At 57.4% G+C, this 24843-nt stretch overlaps 1 protein-coding gene across 4 annotated transcripts in view; it reads left to right on the top strand.

The window, feature by feature from the left end:
* Nucleotides 1-12582: 12582 nt before the first annotated feature.
* The window catches only part of LOC115844438 (RNA-binding protein 38), a 94847-nt gene continuing 82586 nt past the window's right edge, over nt 12583-24843 (top strand). For 3 of the 4 annotated variants that reach the window (XM_060284786.1, XM_060284789.2, XM_030841475.2), the window contains exons 1-3: nt 12583-12988; nt 13727-13850; nt 14326-14380. In XM_060284786.1, the coding sequence (XP_060140769.1) occupies nt 12752-12988; nt 13727-13850; nt 14326-14380 (416 nt within the window). In that variant the 5' untranslated portion in view covers nt 12583-12751. The remainder of the gene's footprint in view (nt 12989-13726; nt 13851-14325; nt 14381-24843) is intronic. The other variant, XM_060284790.1, reaches the window with a different exon arrangement.

A 24843-nucleotide genomic window follows, 5' to 3' on the forward strand; every position in this document is an offset into this window, starting at 1 on the left:
CCTGCAGGCACCAGTACTGTATGTTGCATACAGCAGGTGCTCAATAGGTAGTCGTAAATTTGATGGCATCTTCTAGTTTGGAAAGATACAAGTGTAATCTTGACTGTGCTTTAATAAGTGTCAAGTCATACTGCCATTAAAAATTTACACCCAGTTAAAAATAAGAGTTCCTGCTTTTACTGAAGGTGGAATATGTAAACCTCATGGAGAAGACAAGTTTTGTTTTCACTTACTTTTTTTCCAACATTTTTAAGGAAAACTTTCAAACATACAGAGGAGTTGGAGATTTGTAGTGGCCATATATCTACCACCTAGATTCTACAGTTAACATTTTGTTTCCATTCAATTTTCCACTTGGTTTTATTAGGCTTCTTCTCATCCCTATTTATAACATAACTTTCTTGATTAATTGTGGACATGATCATATTAAGATGCTGCTCAGGACCTCCATGGCGGTCCAGTGGTTAAGACTCCGCGCTTCCATTGCAGGGGGCGTGGGTTTGATCCTTGGTCAGGGAACTGAGATCCTGCGTGCCTCACGGTGCAGCCAAAAAAAAAAAGATGCTGGACAAGGTGTCCTTACGGTTTTTCCCAAGCTTGAGTACAGGGAGGAGCACCTCTCTGATCCTGTTAGTTTGGTCTGACCCCAGGTTCAGAGGGGCAGATCCTGGAAATGGCAGGGCACTGTGGTTCTCCGTGTGTGAGTGCAGGTCTGCAGGCCTGCGTCTGAGCCTGCCTGGGAGAATCCCGCTCAGGCAGGGGGGCCTTCCGAACCCTCCCTGCCCAGGGCTGCTTTACGGGCGGCTTCATCTGTCACCAGCCCTGGACAAGAGGATGCAGGGGTTGCGTTGGGTGGAACTATGTGTGTGCCCGACTCCCTGCAGTGAGGGATTGCAGTCCTTCCAGAGAAGTGGCAGTTCCAGCAGGGGAGGAGCTCCTCAGAGGCGGGGCCCTGCGCTGGACAGCGGGTGTCAGTGCAGCTTCCCAGGCAGGCTGAGCCACCGCTTCCACTGGTATTTACTGATTTTTCTTTAAATCGATCCACTTCTTGAAAACATAGTTACCTTTCAAAAATGAATTTGTTGCTGCCATAAATTTAGAGAAAAAATTTCAGGATATGGAAAACTAATATCTCTTGCCCAAGGTATTGTAGAAAGTAACCATAAAAAATAATACAGTGAAAATAAAGCAATGAAAATGAGACAGGAAATAATACAATGGAAGTTAAAACGTACACCTGAAAGTCGTCTTCAAGGTACAAACATACCTCGCTGGAAAATTCTGTAAAGGTGACATTATTCCATGTGTTCTAGGCTACTTGGTAGAGTGGAGGGATACTTTTTTTTATTCAAAACTTGAGTTTCCTTTTAAGGACGGGCTCTGTAAGAAATGAACCTGGAATGCATATAGGAACATCTAAGCCAGCATTTTCCAAATTAAATCATGACTCATTCATAGGTGGTACAATGACTGTAGTTGTAGCATTTTTTTAAATGGAGCCACAAAAGTTGACAGAACCCATTCCAGTACGTTGCATACAGTAATGGTAAGTATTGTGCTACCATTACATGTGTATATATGAATCTATGCATGTATGTATGATATATTTTAATATCGGAGATGGGCATTTTTCTCTGTCCCTGTTAATTTTTATATGGTTTAGGGTGAGTTCTTGAGGTTCAATAATAACCTCAAGTAGTATTGCATGAGTACCAGTCATAAGTATGTCCTTGCCTTCTCCCCAAAATGGGAGGGGTAGTTATAGCAATTCTAATGTGACATTTGAAATGGCTGTACAACGTTATAGTTAAGAACATGCACTCAGAGTTGGATTGCCTGTCTTCACATCCGAGCTCTGTCACTTACCAACTCTGCGACCTTGAGCATGTGATTAAACTTCTCTGAGCCTCAGTGACCTCATCTGTAAAATAGGAGACGTTAAAAGTAGCTACCGCAGAAGGTGGGTGTGAGTAAAGAGCTAGAGCATGCCAAGGGCTTCTGTGGCTGGCACGTAATAAATGCTCCAATGTCAGCTGCTGCTACTGTAACTTCATGGGGGGATGGCATCGGTGGGAAGTTTCCTATCCCACGGAGTCTGCTGGAACGAAAACGTCCCTAAGGATTGTCGCAGGGGGAGGCTGTTTCAGTGTGGCCAGCAGATGGCGCCAGTGACGCCAGTGGCAGTATTGGGGACAAGGTTCTGTATTCAGTTTCACCGGCTTCAGCTGATTAAAAGAAGTGGCATGTTTACTCTCCGTTTGCTGCTGTCAGTAAGCTTGTCAAATAGTTGGAAAGTGGAGTCAAAGATTATTTATCCTGCTAGAAGACTATTCTTTAAAATAATACACTTTTATCTTTAGAAGATGGATGGCCTCCTTAGGAAATGCTGAAGGGGACAATTTTTCAGTGGTCAGATTCCTGACTTTTCTACTTAAAATTTAATGCCCCCATTGGTTTCCTCCTGGGACATTGAAGCCTTGTTGTGTGGGGTGCAGGGGGTTCTGAGCACCTGCTCACCCTTTAGCATCCCTGCCCTGGTTTGGGAAGGAAAGATTCGGAAAATCTCCATCCCAGATGGGCATTGGAGACAAACAGGCCATTTTACAATGAGTTTTAGTAACTTTGGGTGCTCTAGGCCTCTGCGTGACTAGTCAGAATTGAGATGTAAAACGTACACAGAAGATTTCAAACAAAAAGAAGAATGTAAATATCTCATTAACTTCTATCAATTATACGTTGAAATAATATTCTGGATGATAAAATTAATTTCACCTGATCATACTTCTGTACCTGTAGCTCCTAGAAATGCAGATCTACTGCTCGCAGTGTATTTCCCTGGGACGTTGGGGCTCCAGGCCCTCTGACTTTTTGTAGGTTTCCCCACTCATCACATCATATGTTAAAATACACCCACATCCCTCCTTAAATACACATTCTTGCTGCAAATTTTCTGAAAATTTTTGTTTCATGTGTTACTTCTGAAATTATTTGGCAGTCTTTAATTCACACTTGGCAATGATTTCTTAATGATCACCTTGAATACCAGGAAATTTCTCATACATGTTTTCTGACAAATTTTTGGAACACTAAACCGTTGATAGTATTACATTTGTAGACACAATGAAATGTTAATTTGGGGTGGTTTTTATATTTTGAAGCCAATTTCCTCTCTCTCTCTCTCTTCCCCCCCCCTCAACCCCTCTCTCCTCCCACCCCCAGACACTTTTGTAGGCCCTTGAACAAGCTGTATAGCCCCAGTCATTGCGTCCACAGTGCCCGGTGGGAAATCTCTCGGGGCTGCAGTGTTTGGGAAAGGCAGTTTCAACACAAGCGTCCTATTTCCTTGAGAGGTGCTGGGTTGATAGCCAGAGACTGCCACCGTTTCGTAGCTCTGCAGGATGTCCTGCTAAATGAGGTTACCCGGATTTCACAGATCTTGTTCAGCAGAAGGTGGGAGAAGGTGGCAAAACCATGCGGCTGCAGTTTTGAGAGTTTTTCATCACAACAGGTGTTATGTCACCAAAAGGCAAATGGAAGCAGAGTGAGTAATGTTGTAGCCTTTTGTATGTAAGTCTATTGTAAATTTTGCATTGATGTATGTTGGGAAATATTCTTTAAGGTGAGGGCCATTTCCAAAGCAAATAAGAAAAACCTGTTACACACTTGCTGAAATAATAAGTCAGCCCCTAAAAAGCAACGGGTGTGCATTCTTTTGGTTTTTTCCCCCAGGCGTGGGGCAGAGGCAGTGATGGGGAGAGGAACTGGACACCGTACTAAGAAGAAGCTGTCAATCCCCAGCATCCCATGGATCCAAATCAGCACCACCCTTCGGGTCATCATGGCCACTGGCAGTGCCGGGTCACCCCCGCACCTTCAGTTTCTCTTCCCCGTCACTGGTCAGCAGTGAAGGTCTCTCCCTCTGCTTTTGAGTCTTGAATTTAGATGTGGCCGGGAGCCCCTGGGTACAGTGTCAGCACTGCTCCAGGTGAGTTTATGGGCGTTGGTCACTCACCAGATTTCACAAGGCTGCCTGGGGACTGGGAGGGGCTGGCCGATGCTCCCTGTGACCCGGGCTTCCGGCCAGGACTCGCTGCTTGCAGTGGAGTCGGACCCCGCTTCCTCCTGACCCTGGGCGCCTCCTCGGCCACCATACCTGCCATCGTTTCCACTCCCTCACAGATCTTGCTGACTCCTGGGTTGGCCCTTAAAACAGAAGTGCAATGGAGACCGATTCTTTTCTGAGAGTGGGAGGTACCCGCTGTTCTCAGATCAGTGCATGTCTCCTGGCGCCAGGGCCCAGGGGCGCCCCCAAGGCTCTTCAGCTCTCGGACTTCATGTGACGTGAGCCTGTTCCTTGGCCGCATCGGTGGGACTCCGCAGTGAGGGCCCTTGACCAGTGCGGAAGGCCCCGAGCGTGATTCTGCTTAACAACTCAGTCGCCTGCAGATGCAAAGAAGGTATTTGTCATGGGCTGAGCTGTGCCCCCTCATTGTATCTTGAAGTCCTAACTCCCCAGTACCTCAGAACGTGACTGGATTTGGAGAAAGGGCCCGAATCCAATATGATTGGTGTCCTTAAAAGAAGAGATTGGGATGCAGACGCCACAGAGGAAAGACCATGTGATGACACAGGGAGAAGACGGCCGTCTGCAAGCCGCCTTGCAGAGAGAGAGGCCTCGCAAAAGCCAGCCCTGCCCACGCCTTGACCTTGGGCTTCTGGCCTCCGGAACTGTGAGGAAATGAATTTTGGTGGCGCTTTGGCCCAGCACCCTGAGCTAAGTGTTCCCAGGGAGCCATGTGAATTTCAGCTGTGTGACAAGGTGTCCCCCTTGGAATAGAGCCCATGTTCATGTTGCACCTACAGGAACCTTCACACACGCTCCTGGGCTCCCAGAGCTGCCAGGCTGCCTCTGCCGGGGCAGGGTCTCCCACCAGCGCTCACTGGGAAAGACCCCTGCCAGCAGGGAGGCGCCCTCCCCCCCCCTGCAGGGACAGGCTGGCCCTTGTCCTCAGTGTTGGTTCTCGAGGACCACTCTCAGCCTGGGGATTAGCCACACACCATCCTGGGGAAGGGGCTTCTGCTGGCGGGACAGGCTTCCCAGCACCCAAAGCTAAGACACGTGTAGCCTTCCAGGTGGGGTGGGGCTGACTGTGTTTAGTCCACATTTTCACACCAGCAGCAGCCGCTCCTCTAAGGCCGACAGAGGTGGTGTCCCAAGGTGTGCACTGACACACCATCCTCAGTCCCCAAGGCGTCCCCTGCTTCCCACGCCACCCCACACGGTAAGAGGGGCTTTGCAGATGTGACCAAGGCCCTGGGCCTCGAGATGGGGAAATTATGCTGGATTACCCAGTGGCCCAGTGGAGTTGAAAGGGTCTTTAAAGTGGAAGAGGTGGGTAGAAGGGAGAGAGCGTCAGAGAGATGCTGTGGGAGAGACACGACTCTGAATGTGGAGGAGGAGGCCACGAGCTAGGGGTGCAGGCGGCTTCTAGAAGCCAGAAAAGGCAAGCAAACGGATTCCCTCCTGGAGCCGCCAGAAGGACCACCCCTGCCTACACCTTGACTTAAGCCCCGTGAGACCCGTTCTGGGCTCTGACCTCCAAAACTGTAAGAGAAGAGATGTCTGCTGCTTTAAGCCATAAAGTGTGGGCACTCTGTGACAGCAACAACGGGAGCTAATGCAAAGGGGTCCTTACCTGGGACCCAGAGATCCCATATGTAGACTTCGGGGTCCATGAAATGGAAGGGGGGAGTGTTCATCTTCAGCAACCAGAGTCAGACTGAGGCACAAAGGAGCCACAAACTTGGCCAGGGCCCCACCACCAGCAGCAGCTGTGACCCAGCCACGAGGCTGTAGCGCACCGTGTCTCTGATATCCTGACACAGCCGTCTTGCTCATCAGGCCTTCACAACTACAGACTCACTAGCTGGATCTTATTGCTCAATGCACTAGTAAGGGAGCACATGCTTGCTTTTCACTGTTGTAATAGCTGTGTTTTAGTATGATTGTTTTCCTAGGCATTTTATTAAGTGTCTAAGGCCATCCGTCTGAGGAGGGTCCTTCAGTCTCAGCAGACTGCCCAGGGCTCCGTGGCCTACACAGAGCTGTGGGCCCCTGGGAGGGGACATGACTTGAGGAGGCTGGGCCCTTTGGCTCTGGTTTGGAGAGCAGGGAAGGCATCTTGAACAAAGGGATCTGGGACTCTGCCCCAGGGCACTGGGGAGACACCAAAGCAGCACACGTGGGAGGGCTGCCAGGGTCCCTGGAAACTGATGCATGCCTGGTGAGAAAACCAAAACTGCAGGAGTTCGCATTGACCAAGCTCCCATTCGGTAAGAGGATGAGCTCAGCACCCTGTGTATGATCTCACTTCAGCCTCACCGAAGCCCTAGGAGGAAGTCACTGTCGTTATGCCCGTTTTACAGATGAGAAAACTGAGGCCCAGAGAGGTGTTGGCTAGCAAGCACGTGATGCGTGCAGGACACAAGTGTGGCCTGCCCTCTGCCCGAAAAGAACGGGGAGGGACTTCACTACCTGACGGTGATGATCAGAGAGGAGCCCAGGGGTCAGGTTACTCTTGGAAGCGGAAACAGCAGAGCCCAATCCATGCCCGGCTGGCGTGCAAAAGTCTCTCGCGCTTCCTCTTTTGGTTCGCCGTGTCGGTTGTTTTATTTCAAGGCTCCTCGGGCCTCCGCCGGTTTGGGTGGAGGTGGGTGCAGGTGGCCTGCACGGCCCCAGCTGCAGCCCAGGTCTGGGATGCAGAGGGGGCTGCCCAGGCTTGACTCCACAGGAACACTGCGTCGCGTGCATCTCGGTTAAGATAAACAGGCTCTGGGGATCCCTCCACGTTCCCAGACTCAGTCTTCTGGAATGCGTTCATTCACGCATTTGTTCCTTCACTCAGCACATCTTTACTGAGTGCTTTCCATTTGCGAGGCCCTGGGTACACGTCAGTGAACAAAGCAGCCAGCAGCCCGTCCTCCTGGAGCTGGCCTCTCGTGGGGAGGCGGTCCGCACAGAAACAAACAGATGTATAAAGCAGGGTCGGGCAGGGACACGAGCTTTTGAGGGGTGCTGGAGGAGAGGCCTGGATGGAGTCCGAGTCCCAGGCCCTGAGAGCATCCAGTCAGCGACAGCAGATCCAAACACCAGGTCAGCTGCCTTCCAAGACGGGCTGGGAACTGAGAACCTGCGTCGTTCCTGGGGCTGCGGCCAGATGCCGCCTCTGAGATGCAGGTGGGGATGGACGGTGGGGTCTCAGCCTGGCTACTCGCTGAGTGAAAGGTCCAGACTCAGGAGACTGACAGGAGGGGGGGCAGGGAAGGTGGGCGCGGGTTCCATTCCCAGTGGGGGTTGGGAGGGAAGGATGGGACCGGACATAAACTGGGGATGTTTTAAGTGAAAGGATCCTTAGTTGAACCCCCACTTTTCCCAGCTGAGCAGCTGAAGCCCAGAGAGGTACAGGGGTGCTTCCCAGTCCCCGGGGAGTCCCAGGACCGTCACGTGGCTCTGAAGCCCGTTCCAAACCATGAGTTTGACAGCCGTGATTCCACCCGCTCAGGGCTGTGGCTTCCTCTCCCCTCCGGCCGTGCTAGTCTTCTGGGGCTGCTGTAGCATCTGACCATGAACTGGAAGACTTAAGACAACAGAAATTTACTCGCTCACAGCTCTGGAGGCCAGAAGGCCGAAGTCAAGGTGTCGGCAGGGCCGACCTCCCCGAGAAGGCACTAAGAGGGAAGACTGTCCCCTGTATGCCTTTCGGTGCTGTGGGTTCCGGGGCCGCCAGCAATCATGGCACTCCTCGGCTTGAAGGCGCATCTCTCCAACCTCTGTCTCTGTTGTCACAAGGCCTCCTCTTGCATGTCTGTGTCTTCACGTGGCCTTCTGATAAGGACAAAAGTCATTGGATTAGGCCCCATACTGCTCCAATATGACCTCATCTTAAATGGATGGTAGTACAAAAATCCTATTTCCAAATAAGGTCATATTCACGGGTACCAGAGACTTGAATATATTCTTGGGGGACACAATCCAACCCGTGGCAAATGCCCACATCCAGGCACAGTCTCAGAGTAGGGTCCTGAGTCCAGGCTCCCCTCATGGAGACAGTGACAAAGCCTGTAAACCATCTCCTGAGTGAGCTGTGTCAGGCGAGGGTAGGCAGTGGGCAGGGGGACAGGGCTTTATCCACTTGCCACATTCAGAGCTGTGAGCCTGGGAAAGTGTCCTCAGGGGAGGAGAGGCAGCACGTGTGCTGGGCAGCAGCGGACAGACCCACACCCCGAGCAGCCTGGCCTAAATCGTCACTCCTGTGTCTTTCCATTTGGCTTCCCAACCCCCCTTCCCTTCTGCTGGTGATGCAGGGATCTAAGGGGACAGAGGATGAATGAGTCAATGATTCAAACCTGGCTGTCCTCTTCTTGAGACACTGATGTTCCCCCGTCCCCTTCCTGGCTGGGCCCGAGTGCAAGGTGCATGCAGTGAGCCCACCCACCCGGGGGTGACCAATGTCCCGCCCGTGTCCTGCTCTGTCCCCTTGTGATGAAGGGCTTGGAACTTTAGAGAGAGGAGCATCGGCCCAAAGGCCCAAAGCGTTGGGACCAAGATCAACCTCTGGGCTGACCTCCCAACCCACCATGTGATGGACACCAAAGGAAGCAGGGACAAATGACCCCTGTCCAGCCATGCTGGCCCCTTCAGTAGAAATTATCAAACTGCATCTGCTTCATTTGGGAACGCTTTCAGTTGTCATCATGGAAAACCCAACTACAGTGGCTTAATCATGTTGGGATCTATTCTTCTTACCCAACAAGGAGCCTGGTTGTTGGCCTTGGTTTAGCCCAAGTTTTCTCAGTTTCAGCACTGCTGACATTTTGGGCTGGATAATTCTTTGTTGTGGGTGCTGTCCTGTGCAGTACAGAATATTTAGCAGCTTCCCTGGCCCCCACATTCTAGATGCCAGTAGCGTTCCTCCCTCAAGTTGTGACCACCAAAAATGTCTCCAGACATTTGCCAAATGTCCCCTGGGTTTAGCGGTATCAGGACTGGTGTCTGTGAGTCGCTTGCACTTTGCCTCAAGGTCGTAAGTCAGCTGCCACAGCTCTGAACATCCCAACCACGTTCAGAGCGGAAATAACAATAAGGGGCTGGTACCAGATACCATTGTTTCTTTGAGCAGAAGGCTGGAAGCCAAACAGATTTCTACTTGGTTCTCACTTCACTCGACCTCTCTGAGGTCTCACCTGCCCAGCCCTCAAAGCAGGGAGACAAGGCCTTCTCTAAAGGCTGTGGGAGGAAAAATGGGATCATGGATTGGCCATTTACTGCTCTGGGTGGCCTTGGGGGAGTCACCCTGAGCTTCAGTTCCCTCCCTCTTAAAACTGGGCTAATAGTACCTACCTGAGAAAAAAAGGTGTTTTGAGGTTAAATCACCTAATTACATGTGTCACCCAGTTCAGGGCTGGGCTCAAAACAGGAACTAAAACAACTGACCTTTATTATTATCAGTGGTGTGGGAGGATTAGCCACTAAAAGTGCCCGGCACTCAAAGGTTATTCCGTTAGTGATGGTGGCTGGATCTCCTGCCTCTAAGCTTTTGCATTGTTACCTGTGCTGTCCCCTATGCGCCAATGGCTCTGGCTCTCACCACTTGCTCTCACCAATTCCCAGAGGCCTTACCTGACTGTAAAGAACACCTGTCACTTTTCTTTGCTCCCATCTCAGGACCCTCCTGGAAAAATTTTCTCCCATCTCAGGACCCGCCTGGAAAAATTTAAATGTAAATATAATATTCATTCATTCATTTTCTCTCCATTCCTCCTAGAATGTAAGCTCGTGTGTGTGTGCGCGTGTGTGTGTGGGTGTGTGTGTATTGGGGGTGGGGTACGTCATTAGTTTCCTACTTGCAGTCTTCCCGGGGTCTAGAACCCTGGCCTGGCACCTAATGGATCATTAATAAGGATGTGTTGGGTGAATAGCTAATTCTCAGGCAGAAGTTGGTGACACGTGGGCACGTGGGGCCACCCGACGGGCGGAGAGATTGGTGACGCAGAAACTTAAGGGCCGGAGAATGAACACGTGAAAGAACCGTAGCGGGCGCATCCGCCTTTTAAGAGACTGACGCCCCCTGCCCTCTTCCGGGCCGGGCGGGAGCGCGAGATGCACGCAACGAGCCTGCCCATCCCGGGGCGTTTCCCTTTTCTGACCCCGTGTCCCCGTCCCGGGCGCCAACCGCCAGGCTCGAGACCCTTCGGACCCCGCAGCGCCAGCACGTGCTCTACAAACGCCCGCCGGCCGGCGCGCAGCCGCACTCCCCGCGGCGCCCCTCCCTGCGCGGCCGCTCCGCCGGGAGGGGCGAGGTGGGCGGGGCGGGGCGGGGCCGGTCCGGGCGGCTCTGGGACTTGTAGGCCTGGAGTCTCGCCGCCCGCGCCCCGCCTGCCCCCGCCCCTAGAAGTCCTGTCTGTCACGGAAAGGGAAACTGAGGCCCGCTGATGGGACCCAGTGTGCCCAAGATGGAGCGGCCGCACGGTGACCGCCTTCCCTGGCCCAAAAAGTGGAGGTCACACTTTCGCAAAGTTTTCCAAGGGCGCGCTGAGTGTCCCTTGTCTGGTCGAGAGCTCTCCTCGGCTTCTTCCTTCCGTCGTGCATTCACTCAACAAACATTTCCCGGGGGCCCTCTGCTTGCCAGGCCGCACAGATTGAGCAAACCATCCAAGGGCCCACCTCGCAGGGGAGAGAGACCTTAAACCCATGAATAGGTAACGAGGGCTTGGGGAGGTGAAAGTACACTGAAGGAAAAGAAAAGCAGAATAAAGGGCGAGCGATGAGGTCCAGCCCCGAGGCAGGAGTGGGCCTGGGGAGTTGGAGGAAACTGGGAGCGACAAGACCAGGGAGAAATGAGGGGAGACTGAAAAGTGTGTCCCCGGAGTACTCGGGGTTCCATTCCCAGCGTGAGGGGGCTGGGGCGGGGGTTTGGGGGGAAGGAAGGTTCAGACCAATGGTTGCCGGGTGGCGCGCGGGGTCAGGGCGTCCAGGGGCTTGAGGCACAGCTGGTCTGGGCCTGGAATCAAACGCAGCCTGACAGAGAAGGTGCCTGATAAACACCTGAAAGACTAGTGAACGCTTCGCCTGCCTCCCTGTACCCCTCAGTCCGCCAGGAGCTGGGGTCACCAGGAGCGACCCCACTCAGAGCAGTGGTAACTTAAAAAAAAAATGCACAACCTAAAAGTTAAGAATTATGTTTTACTTGGCGGACTTTCTGCGGACTCGAACCCTTGAAGCAGCTCTCAGGGACTGCTCCAAAGAGGTCAGGGAGGAGCCAGGATATAGAGGAGTTTTTGCAACAAAAACCAAAACGTGGGAACATCAAAAGATCACTGTTAGTTAAAGAAAAACCAGACATCTCAAGTTAGCGAATTTAGCGCTTTTCTACGTATGCGAAGATGCAAGAGTCTGGGCTCATTGAAATCATTCCTTTGATGTGCACCTTAACCATCTAGGGCCAGTATCCTGTTTTGTTCCACCCCGAATCCCCTCAGGGTACACAGTTGGGGGTGGCTGCAGTGGCTGATGGCTGCAACATCTTTTGTTTACTGACATGGCAGGTGACATTTTTCGCCCACAGCAGAGTCCCGACTGCACAGGACATCACAATGCTGGTGCCTGGACATGTGGAGGGTTTGAGATCCTCAGGGCCTGGCTCTGCACGGCCGTGTGACCCACTGGTTGGGGGAGGTGCTGGTGCCAGGGCCTCGGGTTCAGTGCTCTTGTCAGACATGAAATTCCTAATAACTTTGGACAAGATGCCCTGACAATTCTGTAGCGGATCCTGCTACAGAGACCCAGGGGTGGGCCTGTTTCTAGGGCTGGGGAAGGGAACAGGGCCACCCTCTGCTTGTTTTCCCCCAAGGATGGCCCATAGAGATGGAGGGATCCTTGGCACAGGGATGGACTTTTGAGGAGGCCAGAACTACTTCCCCTGTCCAGTCACCTTCTCAGAGGGGCCTCCGGGACCACTCTGGCCACTCCTGGATGGCAGCACCCTGATTTATTTCTTAATGGATAGTACATTGTATATTTACCTGTTTGTCTTGTTCATAGAAGCTCTGTGGGGTAGAGTGTGTTGCGTGCATTTCTGCATCCCCCACGCCCTGATAAATATTCGTCGAACGAATTATATTTACATATAAAAACAAAGGCTGTTTCACCTTTAATATGCGTTCCTGTACCGTAAGCTGCGCTGGGGAAACGATTCAGACTCACTAAACATGGTCTGAATCGTTTACATCTCATTCGCTAGACGGTGCGCTCCTCGAGAGCAGGGGCCAGGAACCCAGTGAGCACGTATTGGTGCCCCCAAAACACCCGGATGCGCTCCCTACCCTTGTGCTCGCCCTGCCCCTGGGCTTCAGCAGGGCACGTGGGGCGTGGCGTGGCGGGGCCGGACTACGCCTCCCGGCGGCCCCCGCGCGCCCGGGCGGGGATGAGGGGGCGGGGCAGGACGCCAGGGGCGTGGCCTGGGCGGCCGGGGGCGGGGCCGACTACAAAGCCCGGGTGGGCAACGGGGCGCAGAGTTCCCGCAGCGCCGGCACGAACGCGACGCAGCGCAGTGCCGCGCGTAGAGCGGGAGCGACCCGCGAGTGGACGGGCCCGGCGGCTGGGCCGGCGCCCCTGCTGCCCCGCTCGCTCCCCGCCGCCCCCAATGAGCGCAGCCTCACGCGGCCCGGGTCCGTAGACGGCGGGGCGCCCCCCATGCTGCTGCAGCCCGCGCCGTGCGCCCCGAGCGCGGGCTTCCCGCGGCCCCCGGCCGCCCTCGGCGCCATGCACGGCTCGCAGAAGGACACCACGTTCACCAAGATCTTCGTGGGCGGCCTGCCCTACCACACCACCGACGCCTCGCTCAGGAAGTACTTCGAGGGCTTCGGGGACATCGAGGAGGCAGTGGTCATCACCGACCGCCAGACGGGGAAGTCCCGCGGCTACGGCTTCGTAAGTGGCCCCGCGGCCGGGCGCTCCCCGCCCCGCACTTATCGCGGCCGGGCCGCTGAGTCAGCCGGCGGGCGCACGCCAGCCCCGGGCGCCTCCCGCCGGCTCGGCACCTGCTGCCCCCTCTCGGGCTCCAGCCGGTCCTGCCCCCGCCCCCCAGGCCCCGTCTCCCTGCCCCCTCCCCACGCCCGGTTTAAAGGGAGAGCCGCTGTGTTCAGTTAGGTCTCCGAAGTTTGTGGAGAGGTTCTCGGCACTTCCTGGAGCAAAAAGCGAACGAGGAGCCGGGCTTCAGCCCCGGGCGCTCAGGAGCTCTGAAGCAACCCCATTTTATTTTCCAGCAGCTCCCTCAGACACCCCAAACAACCTAAGTAAAAATGGGCCTGAAGACACCTCTTCTACTTCCTTTCTAACTAGGGTGTTCCTAAACCCCTCCCACGAGGAGGTTTGTCGTCCCCACTGGCCGGGACCCCTGCCTCCCTTCAGGGTGGCCGTGTCTTCCCTGGTGGTTGTTTCCGTCCTTGAGGGCAGTGTTTCCTAGCACTTGAACTCGGGGGAGGAGCCGGGGCCCAGGGGCAGCTTTGGGAGGGCCCCAGGCTGGGGTCAGAGGGGACTGGGCTGGACGCCTTGGGTAATGGGCACCCGGGGCGGGGGGAAACGCGGGCCCCGTGCCAGGGCTCTAGAGCCCTCTCTCCGTTCCCCCCGCCGGCAAGGGAAGCCCCTGATGCGTCTGTGCTCCTCCAGGTGACCATGGCTGACCGGGCGGCGGCTGAGAGGGCTTGCAAAGACCCTAACCCCAACATCGACGGCCGCAAGGCCAACGTGAACCTGGCCTATCTGGGCGCCAAGCCGCGGAGCCTTCAGACGGGTGAGAGCCCTGTTCTCCTTCCCTGGCATTTCTGGTTGCTATATTCAGCGTTGGTATCTGTCGGGTGAAAAGGCAGCCGCCCGCCCCCCCGCTCCCCCCCCCTCCAGGGGTGGCAGTCGGCTGTCATGTGCTCCCAGAGAGCCATCTCAGAGTAGTCATCTCCCAGCTTGGAAGCTGAACCCCTTCCTCTGGCTGTGTGTGCCGGTGGGACAGGGCGAGGAGGGCGCGTCACCCGGTTGTCAGCTGTCCTCACCGGAGGGAGGAAGTTGGCCCTGGGGCTGGAGGTTGGGAGGACCGACACCCAGAGGCTGCCGCCTCTCGGGTCCCTCGGCCTCCTTCGGCTGGGAGTTTCGGGGTTCATGTGGAGGTGGCCTGGGAGGGGAAAGGAAGCTGATTAACGCGTTGGGTTAGAGGTGGGTGATTGTGAGGTGCTTTCCTGTGTCAGGCCGGGCCCCTAACTGGTCCCTCGTTTTAGGCTTTGCCATCGGCGTGCAGCAGCTGCACCCCACCTTGATCCAGCGGACTTACGGGTGAGTGGACAGGGCTGGCTGGGATGGGGGCGGTAAACAGGCCTTGGAAGCCAGGCCGGGGGCTGTGGGCTTCCCGGGTCTTCTAGTGCAGGCGCCCATCGGTCGGAGGGAGCCTCTTACCCTGGGACCGCCGACCCCACGGTGGTCGGTTGCGCTGTCTGCAGCCACCTTTCTGCGTCTGAGAACCGATCTTTGCTCCAGCCTTTCAGAAGCGTGATTGTGTTTTGGGAGTGGGAGGTAGACAAGCTGGGAGAAGGGGGAGAAGGCAGGTTGCGTTTCTCTGTCCCCCAGAAAAGGCCGCACCACAGAGACATGGGAGCATGAGCTCTGGAGCCTGTGGCCTGGGTTCAGATCCCGGTTTCTCCTCGCTGGGTGCGTGACCTCTGCTCACGCAGCCACCAGTGCCTCAGTTTCCTCACCTGTGATATGGGATGGTGACAGCACCTCTGAGTTCTGTGGGTGGAGGCCTGGCATGGGCCCCATGCAGGTTAGGTAAGTATGCTGGAAGGGTTTGCCGACTAGGAAGCAGGCCAGGCTCTTTGAGGGTGCCCCTCTGACCTGCTCCAGTGCCCGACAGATGGCGGCAGCAGGTCACTGCCAACCGGTCCAATGTTTGCGAAGCTGCAACAGGTGAGCCCGGATCAGGGCCAGATGTCCCCACCCGAGTGGGCCCGGCCTGTGGATGTTTCGTCTGATGTGCTTTAGAGCAGTGTGTCCCAGCCTCCTCCATCCGAAAAGGGCCTTCGTCGTTGTCTTTCTTTGTTTTTTTTTTTTAAACGTCTAATAAGGTCTAGCAGGTGCTTGGGAAAGGAAAGAAACTTTAGGGGCACAAAGGAGCCTGCCATGCCCTGTGATTGATGCCGGCTGTGTGCCCCAGTGCAGGGAGTGTGCTGATGGGGATGGGGGTTTGTTCTGGGGGGGCAGATATAGAACAGGCAGCCCCTTTTAGAATGTTAGAACTTCTTAAGCTATCAGAGACTGAATCCCAGACCTTGCGTTTTGTGCTGAAAGTTGCAAGTGTGTATGTGTGTGTGTGTGAGCGAGCGTGTGTGTGAGCGTGTGTGTACCTGCCCCAGAGACTTGGTTTAAGGGGCCACCTGGCTCACTGGGGCAGCGTGAACCGGGCACTGGAGCAGGTTGGGAGTTGGGCTTGGGTGGACTGGGCAGGTCAACCATGATTCGGGGCTGCTTACCCTGACAGGCAGCCTCTGTGGCAGCACAGTGGCCCCCACGTGAACTGGAGGAAGTGTGTGAGCCCAGGTCGCGGTCTGTTCTCCTGAGAGGAAGCCTGGAGGGCGGCAGGGAACAGGGGGTTCTGGTTTCCTTCTCGCCCTGGGATCTGCTTCACCTGTGTCTGCAGCCATCTTGGAAGGCGTTTGGGGACACCCCTGTCTTCCTGCCATCACCCAGGTTCTTCCTGTTTGGGTTCAGGCCATACGAGGAGGGTGTTCCTCACTTTCCACAGCCCTGGCTCTGTTCCCCAGGGCAGGGGCTGGGCCAGGGGCTGGCACGGAGATCCGGGCGTGAGCCCCGAGCATGTGCGGCTCTTTCCTGCTTGAGATGCGACCGTAGCTTCCCGCCCGAGCCTGGGCTCCCTTTTGATCTGTCACAACTGCCTCTGGGACTTGGTGAGCATCAGCACTGGGCCCCTGGAGCCTGCAGACCTGGGTTCAAACGCTGACCTTGTCACTTACCAGTTGGTCCATCTTGGCAAGAGATGTTCTCTTCTGAGCCTTCACTTTCCTCATCCGGAAAATGGGAATAATAACCACCTGAGGCAGTGCTGGCACATGGGGCCAGGGGCTCCATGCCTGTCTGCCTTCTCTCCTGCCCTCGCGGCAGCTCTAAGGTTGGGACCGATATTACTCTTGCTTCTTAGGTGGGGAAACTGTGGCAAAGAAAGGTTAAGAAGGTTAACAACCTGTCCAGGGTGGCTGAAGTGACAGGATTTGAACCCACGCGGGCTGGCTCTGGAACGCGTGCTCTCAACCGCTGCTCTCTGGGGCGGGTGGGTGGGAAGGGTGCTCCGACCGTTTCCCTCGCGGTCCTCAGAGCACCACCCACGGCAGGGTGGTCAGGCATCGGTCACCAATTTTACTGCCATGTGCTCCCGACTGCAGGCGACAGCGTTTTGTAAGTGAATCTGCTGGCTGGCCATTTAATACCTGTGACGACGAAGAGGCTGCTGGCCCTATTTGTGGGTTACCAGGGGGGTGGAGACCCAAACAGGGACAAGGATCAGAGGGACAGTCCAGCTCTGCATTTCCAGCGGCCGGTGGACCGCAGCCTCTCAGAGCTGTGCCGCCTCCCGCCAGGCCTCGCTGAGACCCCAGGGGGCAGGAAGGGTGCCGGGCCAGGCTTTTGGGGTCAGCTGTCTCCTCCCAGCGCCCGCCTGCCTGGCTGGAGAGTTGGGCCGTCAGCGTCCCTTTTGATTTTGCAAACAACGGGCCTGGGCTCGGCCGGGCCTGACTCAGCGGTCGGTGGTGGTGGCTCTGGGTTGGCAGCAAGGCCTGGGCAGCCCAGCGTTTGCAAACCCGTTAACCCTCTCCTGCCCCGCGGAACTTTCCCCGACTTTCTGGCCCCGATCGTGTGCCTGGGACAGCTCTAAAGATTCCACAGCTTGCTTCTGGGCAAGGCCGCTGCGGAATCCTCATCTGGCTGGGTCGTAAATGTCAGCATGGAAAGAGTTGCCAAAGAACTTCTACACTCGCTGCTTTTTGCTTGGATTCCCTGCCCGCAGTTTTTCTTTTCTTCAAGAACGGGATTTTTCAGGACCTGACGCGACCGGGACACTTCCGTCATGTTACCTACGTGGGGCCGAGGGTTAGAGTTAGGGTTAGGGTTTGGAGAAGGCTTCTTCGGCAGGTGGCAGGTGGCTCGATCCCGGCGGGGGGGACTGCGGCCATAGACCCCCCAGCCGACCGGCCCTTTGCTGATGGGGTGGGACAGTCAGCAGACTGTAGGCACAGGTCCAGGCAGAGTGTTGGGTCTGGCTTGGACGGGGCCTCCCAGTGTCAGGGCTGTCTGTCCAGGCCTGGGCCTGAGGCTTGTAGGAGCTGAGGTTTGTCCCAGGCCTGGCTGCACTGGGAGCCTCTCCTTGGGTTATTTCTGAAGGGCCAACTGCTTCTCCGGGCTCAGCTCCCCACCCCAGCTTCTTAAGGGTGCCTTGTTGTGGGCTCCACAGCCATCCACCGCAAGCCGCCCCCCTCGGTGCTGGGTTGGGGCCAGTCTCTAGGTCCCAGATGGCAGAACAGGGTCCCGGGGCTGCTGAGTGTCAGGCAGGCCTCGTGCTGGAGCAAGGCCCCGGGCTCAAGGCCAGGCCCAGCCCCTTCTCTCTGGGCTCATCTCCCCGTCTGCGGGGTAGGGACTGTGTCGGTGCCACCTCCCAGGGCCCAATGGGGATGGGACCCTCTCCCGGGCACGTGCACACGCTGTTCTTCCTAGAGTTTCAGGGCCCCTACACCCTCTGTGTGAAGGGCCCCAGTGCCCAGATGGAGACCTGCTGCCCTTACTGTGACCAGGCTGTGGGTGTGTGCCTGCCCAGGGGGTCTGAGCAGAGTGTCTGGGTCCCCAGGGCGGGAGAGGGGCCAGAGAGTGACAGGAAGATGTCACGGAGCACAGTGGGCTGGGCAGAAGGCCGAGAGCTGTTCCCAGAATCCTTCATTCTTTGTTGAGCGCCTGCTGGATACTTTGAATAAAAAAGGTGTGGTTGGTTCTCAATCTCGCTTTCTGGCGGGGAAGCCAGACCATTAGACATCCACGTGGGCACCCGAGGGCCGAGGTGGTGACGGGGACAGCTGGACAGGGCAGCTGGCCGGCGGAGGGCCTCGTGGCCTGGGACAGGCCTGTGTCGAGATTGTAACGGTGGGTGGGTGACTGTGCGTGCGATACAGAATCATGGACTTACACCCGAGGACACCCCTGAGCTGGTGGAATCCGAGCCAGGCCCGGAGCCGAGCTCAGAGCGACGGTCCGGCGTGCGCCTCCTGGGTTTGGTAGCATGTTGGGTTATGAGACGTCACCTCTGGGGACCCCACGGGAGGGCCCTTGGGGCCTCTCTCTGCTGTGTTTGTGCTTTCTGGAGAGTCTCTCGTGATTTCATGATACGAAGTAAATAAAGCCGGGGGGAGTCGCAGCGCCTGAACAGGGGGCCTGCGCCTTGGAGGTGTGGCAGGAAGTGAGGTCAGAGCCGGAGGGTATGGGGGCAGAGAGGAAGCTGGTGCCCTCCCGGGTGGTATCACGTGGCTTGTTTTTACTTTCAGGGTGTCTGGGGTGGCCCTGCCCCTCCCCAGCCCGTCGCTTCCTGTTTGGCACTCGCTGGAGCGAGGAGTGGGCCGGCGCGTGGCCCTCCCTGGCGGGCGGCCCGCGCACACCTGTTGTTTGTCCCCGTCTGCTGTAACAGACACTGGCTTCAGGGGCGGTTCTCGGGCTTCTGTCCAAGGATGAGCTCTTCGCCGGCCCCAGTGGCCCTGGCAGGAGGGGCCCCCGTACCGAGGCCTCGTCAGGAAGCCTCTGGTCGAAGGGAGAGGCCTGACCACTCGCAGGCTGATGTGGGCGTCTCACTTGGCCTCACGGGTGTGTCCCAGAGCAGGGACCCGGGTGGGGGGCGCCCAAGTGGGCGGGGCCGCCCCTTCTCACTGCAGCGGGAGGAGGCTGTGTAAGGAGCCTGGAAGCCCCGCGACTTGTCCATGTGACCCTTTGTTCTCACGACGAGTTTTCGTCCTTGAGCCTCAGTTTCCCCATCTGCCATGTGGACGTGATGTGTGCCCTGCAGCGTGCTGACGGGGGGCGGGGTGCATCTGGATCATTCTCCTGACCCCTCCCACGTGGCTGAAAGGAGGAAGCTGTGCTTTCGTTCAGCCAGTTTGTGGCAGGTTGGGGACTTCGTGGAGATGGAGGGAGCCCTGGCCCTGCTCGTGATTACGGAGCTTCCTTTGGCAGAGCGGTGGCGGCTCGGGTGGCGACAGGCGCTCTGCGGGGAGAGGGGCAGCTGGGCAGGGGAGGCTGGTGTGAGTGGTGGGAGATTGGCGGGGTCAGAGGCCCAGCAGGGTGGCCTCAGCTCACGTCGGGCCTCGGTGGCCCAGGGGAGCATTTGGATTTGCCTGAGTGCTGGGGGGCCGCTGTGGGCCCTGAGCAGATGAGGGCCAGGTCACTTGTGTCTTATAGCGTCTCTTCAGCTGCTGGGTAGGCCTGAACCACCGAGGCCAGGGTCAGGGCGCCACTAGGGGACCTCGCAGTGATCCAGTCCACGTGCGAGGCCGTGGTGGCCGCCCGGGAGTCAGGAGCTGTGGGGTTCTGAGCACATTTAAAGAACGTGTGAAAGAAAGTCTGAGAAGATTCCAGAACTTTGGGCCTGAGCTAATGGTGGGTCAGTTGGCCTTGGCAGTGAGGGGAGGCTGCAGTTTGGGGGGAAGAGCGGGCGTCTGGGTTTGGACAGGTTCCGGTGGAGATGCCGGGCCAGGGTCTGGCACTGCCCCGTGGGAGATGTGTTTTACCTGCTTTGTGGTCCGACGGCCCCAGGGAACCTGGATGTCCCCCCTACGGAGAGCCCTGGGAGGCCCCTCCCCGGCCCGAGGATCCTGAGTTGTGCCCCAGCGGCCGCCGGCTTCTCCAACCCCTCAGGCCGAACCTCCAGAGAGCAGAGAAAGTGAAATGGGCTCATTTGCCTTTTTTCTTTCTATTTTTGGGGATAGCTGTGCATTCACCAAATGAGTGCTTGGGGCTGCAGCTGATCCCTTTCCGCTGACAGTTTTGCTCTGAGTATGTGGGTGGCGTGCCCGTCTGTCTCCCGGGCGCCGGCTCCCTCGGCCCCCTCACCTGCCCCAGCGTCCCCGGACGCTCCTGCGCAGACCCCAAGACCTCTGCCTTCAGGGCTCCAGGGGAGGCTCTGTTGGACTCTGTAGCACCCTCAGTTTACCCATGGGGAAACGTGGCCAGAGAGGGCCGATAGACTTGGACAGGCACGGCCAGGACCCAGGCTCGGTCCTCGCCCGCCGCCCTGGTCTCCATCGGCCGAGGCAGCTGGCTGGCTCCTGGCTGTGTGCCGCTTGCCCTGGGTGCGTGGGTCTGGGCAGAGATCTCGGCCATCACCCTTTCAGCAGGGGGTGCTCAGCCTGAGCGTGTACCCCCCCAGGATGGTCTGGTCTTCTTTTTTTTTTTTTTGTGGCGGTATGCGGGCCTCTCACTGTTGTGGCCTCTCCCATAGCGGAGCGCAGGCTCAGTGGCCATGGCTCACGGGCCCAGCCGCTCCGCGGCATGTGGGATCTTCCCAGACCGGGGCACGAGCCCGTGTCCCCCGCATCGGCAGGCAGACTCTCAACCACTGCGCCTCCAGGGAAGCTCTGGTCTGACCTTTTGAACCTGGCTGGCTGCAGCCCTCTTCCCAATCTGGGGGTTTGGGGGTTTGCTTTGCCCAGGCCCTGGGCATCGGGTCAACTGACTTTTAGGTTCTGACCCCAAACCTGACCGTCCTGCTAGCTGGTTTGCTTTTCCCTCCAGGGCCCCGGGCTACCCTCCATGGGGCTGGGCTGGGTGGGGGCTGATCTTGCTCTCCCTCAGGCTCGAGGAGGGGGTCTCTGGGGTGTGGAGAGGGGGCAGTCCCGGCCCCTGGGTCGAGGCCGAGGCTGGCAGGTGAAGAGCCAGACTTGAACTGAGGCTGCGGGTTCTGCTTCCCCAGGGTCCCCGGCTGTGTCGGCCGGGCTACTTCCTCTGCCTCCCCAGGGCCGTGACTCCCGGCCCAGGAAGCGGCAGCAGCCCCGGAGGGGCCCCTTTGCCACTGGGTGCCCGCAGGGCCCTTGGCATTTGGGTTGGCTGGGCACTTGGGACCCAGCCGTCCAGGCCAGGTTCCCGCCCTCGTGGGGCTTGCATTCTCGTGGGGAAGACAGCGGCGCAGAAGATGGATGACAGGGTAGTCTGGGGTTGTAGGAAGGAAGTAAGGCCGGTGGGGGGACGTGGTCAGGGAAGGCCTCCGAGGAGGTGAGGTTTGAGCTGTGGGAAGGAGCCTGCCAGCAGCGGGAGCAGCAGGTGCAAAGGCCCTGTGCTCGGAGAAGCAGGTGCAGTCTGGGGGACGGAAAGGAGCTCTGGGAGGCCGGAGTGGGGACAGTGGGCTGGAGGTAAACTGGGGAGGTAGGCTGAGGGAGGCCCTGGGGGGTGGGGAGCAGTCAGGGTTTGGCTCTGGGCAAAGGGGAGGCCCCTGTGGGGACGTGCCTGAGTGGCATGGTCTCCCGGACTGTTTTTAAGACGACCCCTGGCCGCAGAGTAGGGGGCTGCGCAGCAGGCCTGCCAGGTCTGGGTGGCATGCAGGCTTGCTGCTGGGGGATGGGGGGGAACGGGGGCAATTGGGGGACTGGGGGTGGGGTGGACGTGGGCAGGGGAGTCCCCGAGGACAGAGCGTGCCAAGCCTGTGCCCTTTTCAGAGGCCTGCAGAGCAAGCACACGGAGGCCGGCAGCACCCTGACCTTTCTGGGGAGTAGGTGGGGCGCTGAGGAACCCGCTGGACGCCCACCCTGTTCCCCGGTGCCAGGCGCGTGAGACCTCCCCCGTTGTGGTGTGTGGGCCTGGGAAGGGGGCGCAGGGGCTGTGCTCAGATGGGGCCAGCCGGTGGTTTGGCTGGGGTTTCCTTTTCATCGAAGAGTCCAGTGGGTTCCCGTCGGGGGGCGATGTGTGTGCACCAGCTCAGTCCCTTGGTCCCTGCCTGGCCTCTTCCCAACCCTCTGCATGGGTGTCAGTGGTCGTGACAATGGTATTTGCCTTTTTCTTTGCAGTTTACAGCAGGGTCTCGACCTTACCGTGATGCTGGAGGGTTCTTCGTGGTCGGCGGGGGGGTGGGGGGGGGCATCCTGTGCACTGTTGGTGGTGTCCCTGGCCTCCACCCGCTGGCTGCCACTGGCACCCCCCAACCCCCAGTGTGACACCAGGAATGTCCCAGATGCAGCTGAATGTTCCCTGGGGGCAGAGCCGCCGTGGCTGAGAAATGCTGTTCTGGTGGAGGGTCTCGGTTCTCAAGCCCTGACGTCAGCCTCTGCCAGACCCCTTTTACAGATGGGAAAACTGAGACTCACAGAAGCTCTGTAACTTCAGCGCAGAGCTGAGGGCCCCGGTCCCCTTCCTGGGGGTGGAGGGGGAGCTTCGCAGCTTCCTCCCACCTTGACTCAGCAGTGCTTAACCCAGTGGCAGAACCCACGCCAGCCGTTGTCTCCCTGGCCGTGTGACTGCTAGTGCCTCGGCCTCTCTGAGCCTTGGTTTCCCTCTCTGGGAAATAGGGTAACAGCAGCACCTATTTTATGGCTGTGAAATGCTTCATAAGTCATCTTGGGCTTTTCACAAACAGAGTGGGGAGTGGGGAGAGGGTGCTTGAGGGAAACAGGTGAACAAATGCAGACACGCAGTGTCCCCGCAGGCCAGGAAGCAAGGGAGTCCCCCTTCCTGTCACCCTGAAGCTTATTCGCCCACACCGTGTCTGAGCGTCCCCCAGCAGGGCAGCTCTGTGGTGGCCAGAGCAGAGCTTAGTCCTGACGACGCTGAGTGTCAGAAACCTGGTAAACGTGACAGCTGCCTTGGCCAGCAGCCTTGAGGCAGGTGTGGCCAGAGCCCCGGGTACTTCTGCTGTGGGGACAGCGTGTGCCTGGTCCAGGTAGTGGTTCTGCAGTGTCTGTGTATCTGAATCTCCGGGGGCCTGTCAGATGCAGGTTCCCGGCCCCCATCTGACTTGGCAGTCTGCGGGGATCCACGTTTTTAGCAAATGCTGTCTTGAAGCAGTGGTGCGCCTGCCCGTGTTGGGAGAAGTTCTGGGCTCAAAGCTTCCGTAGCTTCCCACTAAGGAATGTTCTAGGGTTCCGGGAGCCGCGTGGGGCTCACGTGGTGGGGGCATTGATGATGCCCAGGGCAGCACAGTGGGCACCGCACCAAGACGCGCTCCATCGTGTCTCCACTGGCTCCTTTTCAGAGAGACATCCGGGCAGCCGGGGCCCCTTCCCTTTCTCGGAGGGGTCTGTGCCCACCGGCTGTTGGTCAGCACCGCGTGTCCAGCCCCTCCCGTGGCCCGGCCCTGGGCGAGGCACCACCTGCTCATGTGAGGTCCAGTGGGGGAGATGGGCCAGGAGCTCGGGCTCCGAGCAGCTGCCCCCTCCTCCGAGAAGCCTCCCCCGACCACTCCCAGCTCTGGCTCACGGGTTGGTGTGTTTGTTTCCTCTGGAATCCACGCGCCGAGAGGCCAGGGGCTGGGTCGTCTGCTCACGGCTGCCTCCTTGCCCAGAGCACACGCGCAGACACGTGAGAAGGCTGGTTGCAGCGTGGGAGACCAAGGCGGGATTCGAACCCAGGCCCTGCTCTGTTCAGGGCTCTTGTTCCCACCAGGGAGGCAGGAGGGGGTGGGCAGCAGAAACTCCTAATAGGGCGGAGAGGGAGAGTGGGAGCCATGGCCTGGGCGCAGGGTTCCTGGCCAAAGCTGCCTGGCTTCCTGACAAGCAGCAGTGTGTGGCCTTGGCGACCATAGGAGTGCTGCCACCCAGGAGGGCAGACGACGGGGAGGCGGGGACCCGGTGTAGGCACTCCCTGGCTGGGGGGAGCTGGGGCCCCTCTGGGACAGGCCAGGTGTGCCCAGCCTCTCACCCCCAGGGGTTTGCTGCTGGATCCATGGGGCTGTGGTGCCCGTCGCCACCCCAGCTCTTTCCTCGCTGGGTCGTTCACCCCTCGCTCAGGATTTGCCCCTTGTATTTGTGCGTTTGTTGTGGTAAGGCACGCGTAATCTCAAATCTGCTGGTCTAGGGCATGAAATATATTCACACAGTCGTGCGGCCATCACCACTGTCTGATTCAGAACTTTGTCGTCGCCCGGAAGGAGGCCCGTAGCATTCACTCCCCTCCCCTGCTTTCCGAAGCCCCTGCAGTGTAACCACTTTCTTCCTGGGTTTGCTTTTTTGGAGATGTCACGTGAAGGGAATCATTCAGTCTGTGGCCTTCTGTGTCTGGTCTCTTTTGCTCAGCATCGTGTCCTCAAGGTCCATCCACACAGTGGCGTGTGTCAGTGCGTTATTCTTTTTTATGGTGGAATGCTCCTCCTTGGCGTGGGCACGCGGCAGTCTGGAAATCCATTCATCAGTGCATGGGTGCTGGATGGGTGCTTGCTTTTCCTTTTTGGCTCTTGTGAGTAGTGCTTCTCATTCGCCTTTGTGCCTGTGAATCCATTTGCCTTTTAGAGATGCTCAGACCCACGTGCAACCCTGACACAGCCTCCTTCCAGGCCTTTTCTTTGCGTTCAGAACATTGCCCCACATAAAGTTGCCCTCAGTCAGCTCTTGGACCCATAAAAATGGCAGCTCCATGCAATTCCACCTCACCCGTCCTCAGCATGGATATAAATACACATGTGATTTTTTTTAGCATGAACATTATCACCATTCAGTATAAATATCACAGTTTTGCATAAACAGTATCTCTGTTCTGCGGCTTGGCTTTCTCTCCCG

The sequence above is a fragment of the Globicephala melas genome, chromosome 15 (genome assembly GCF_963455315.2).
Source record: "Globicephala melas chromosome 15, mGloMel1.2, whole genome shotgun sequence".
Lineage (NCBI taxonomy): Eukaryota > Metazoa > Chordata > Mammalia > Artiodactyla > Delphinidae > Globicephala > Globicephala melas.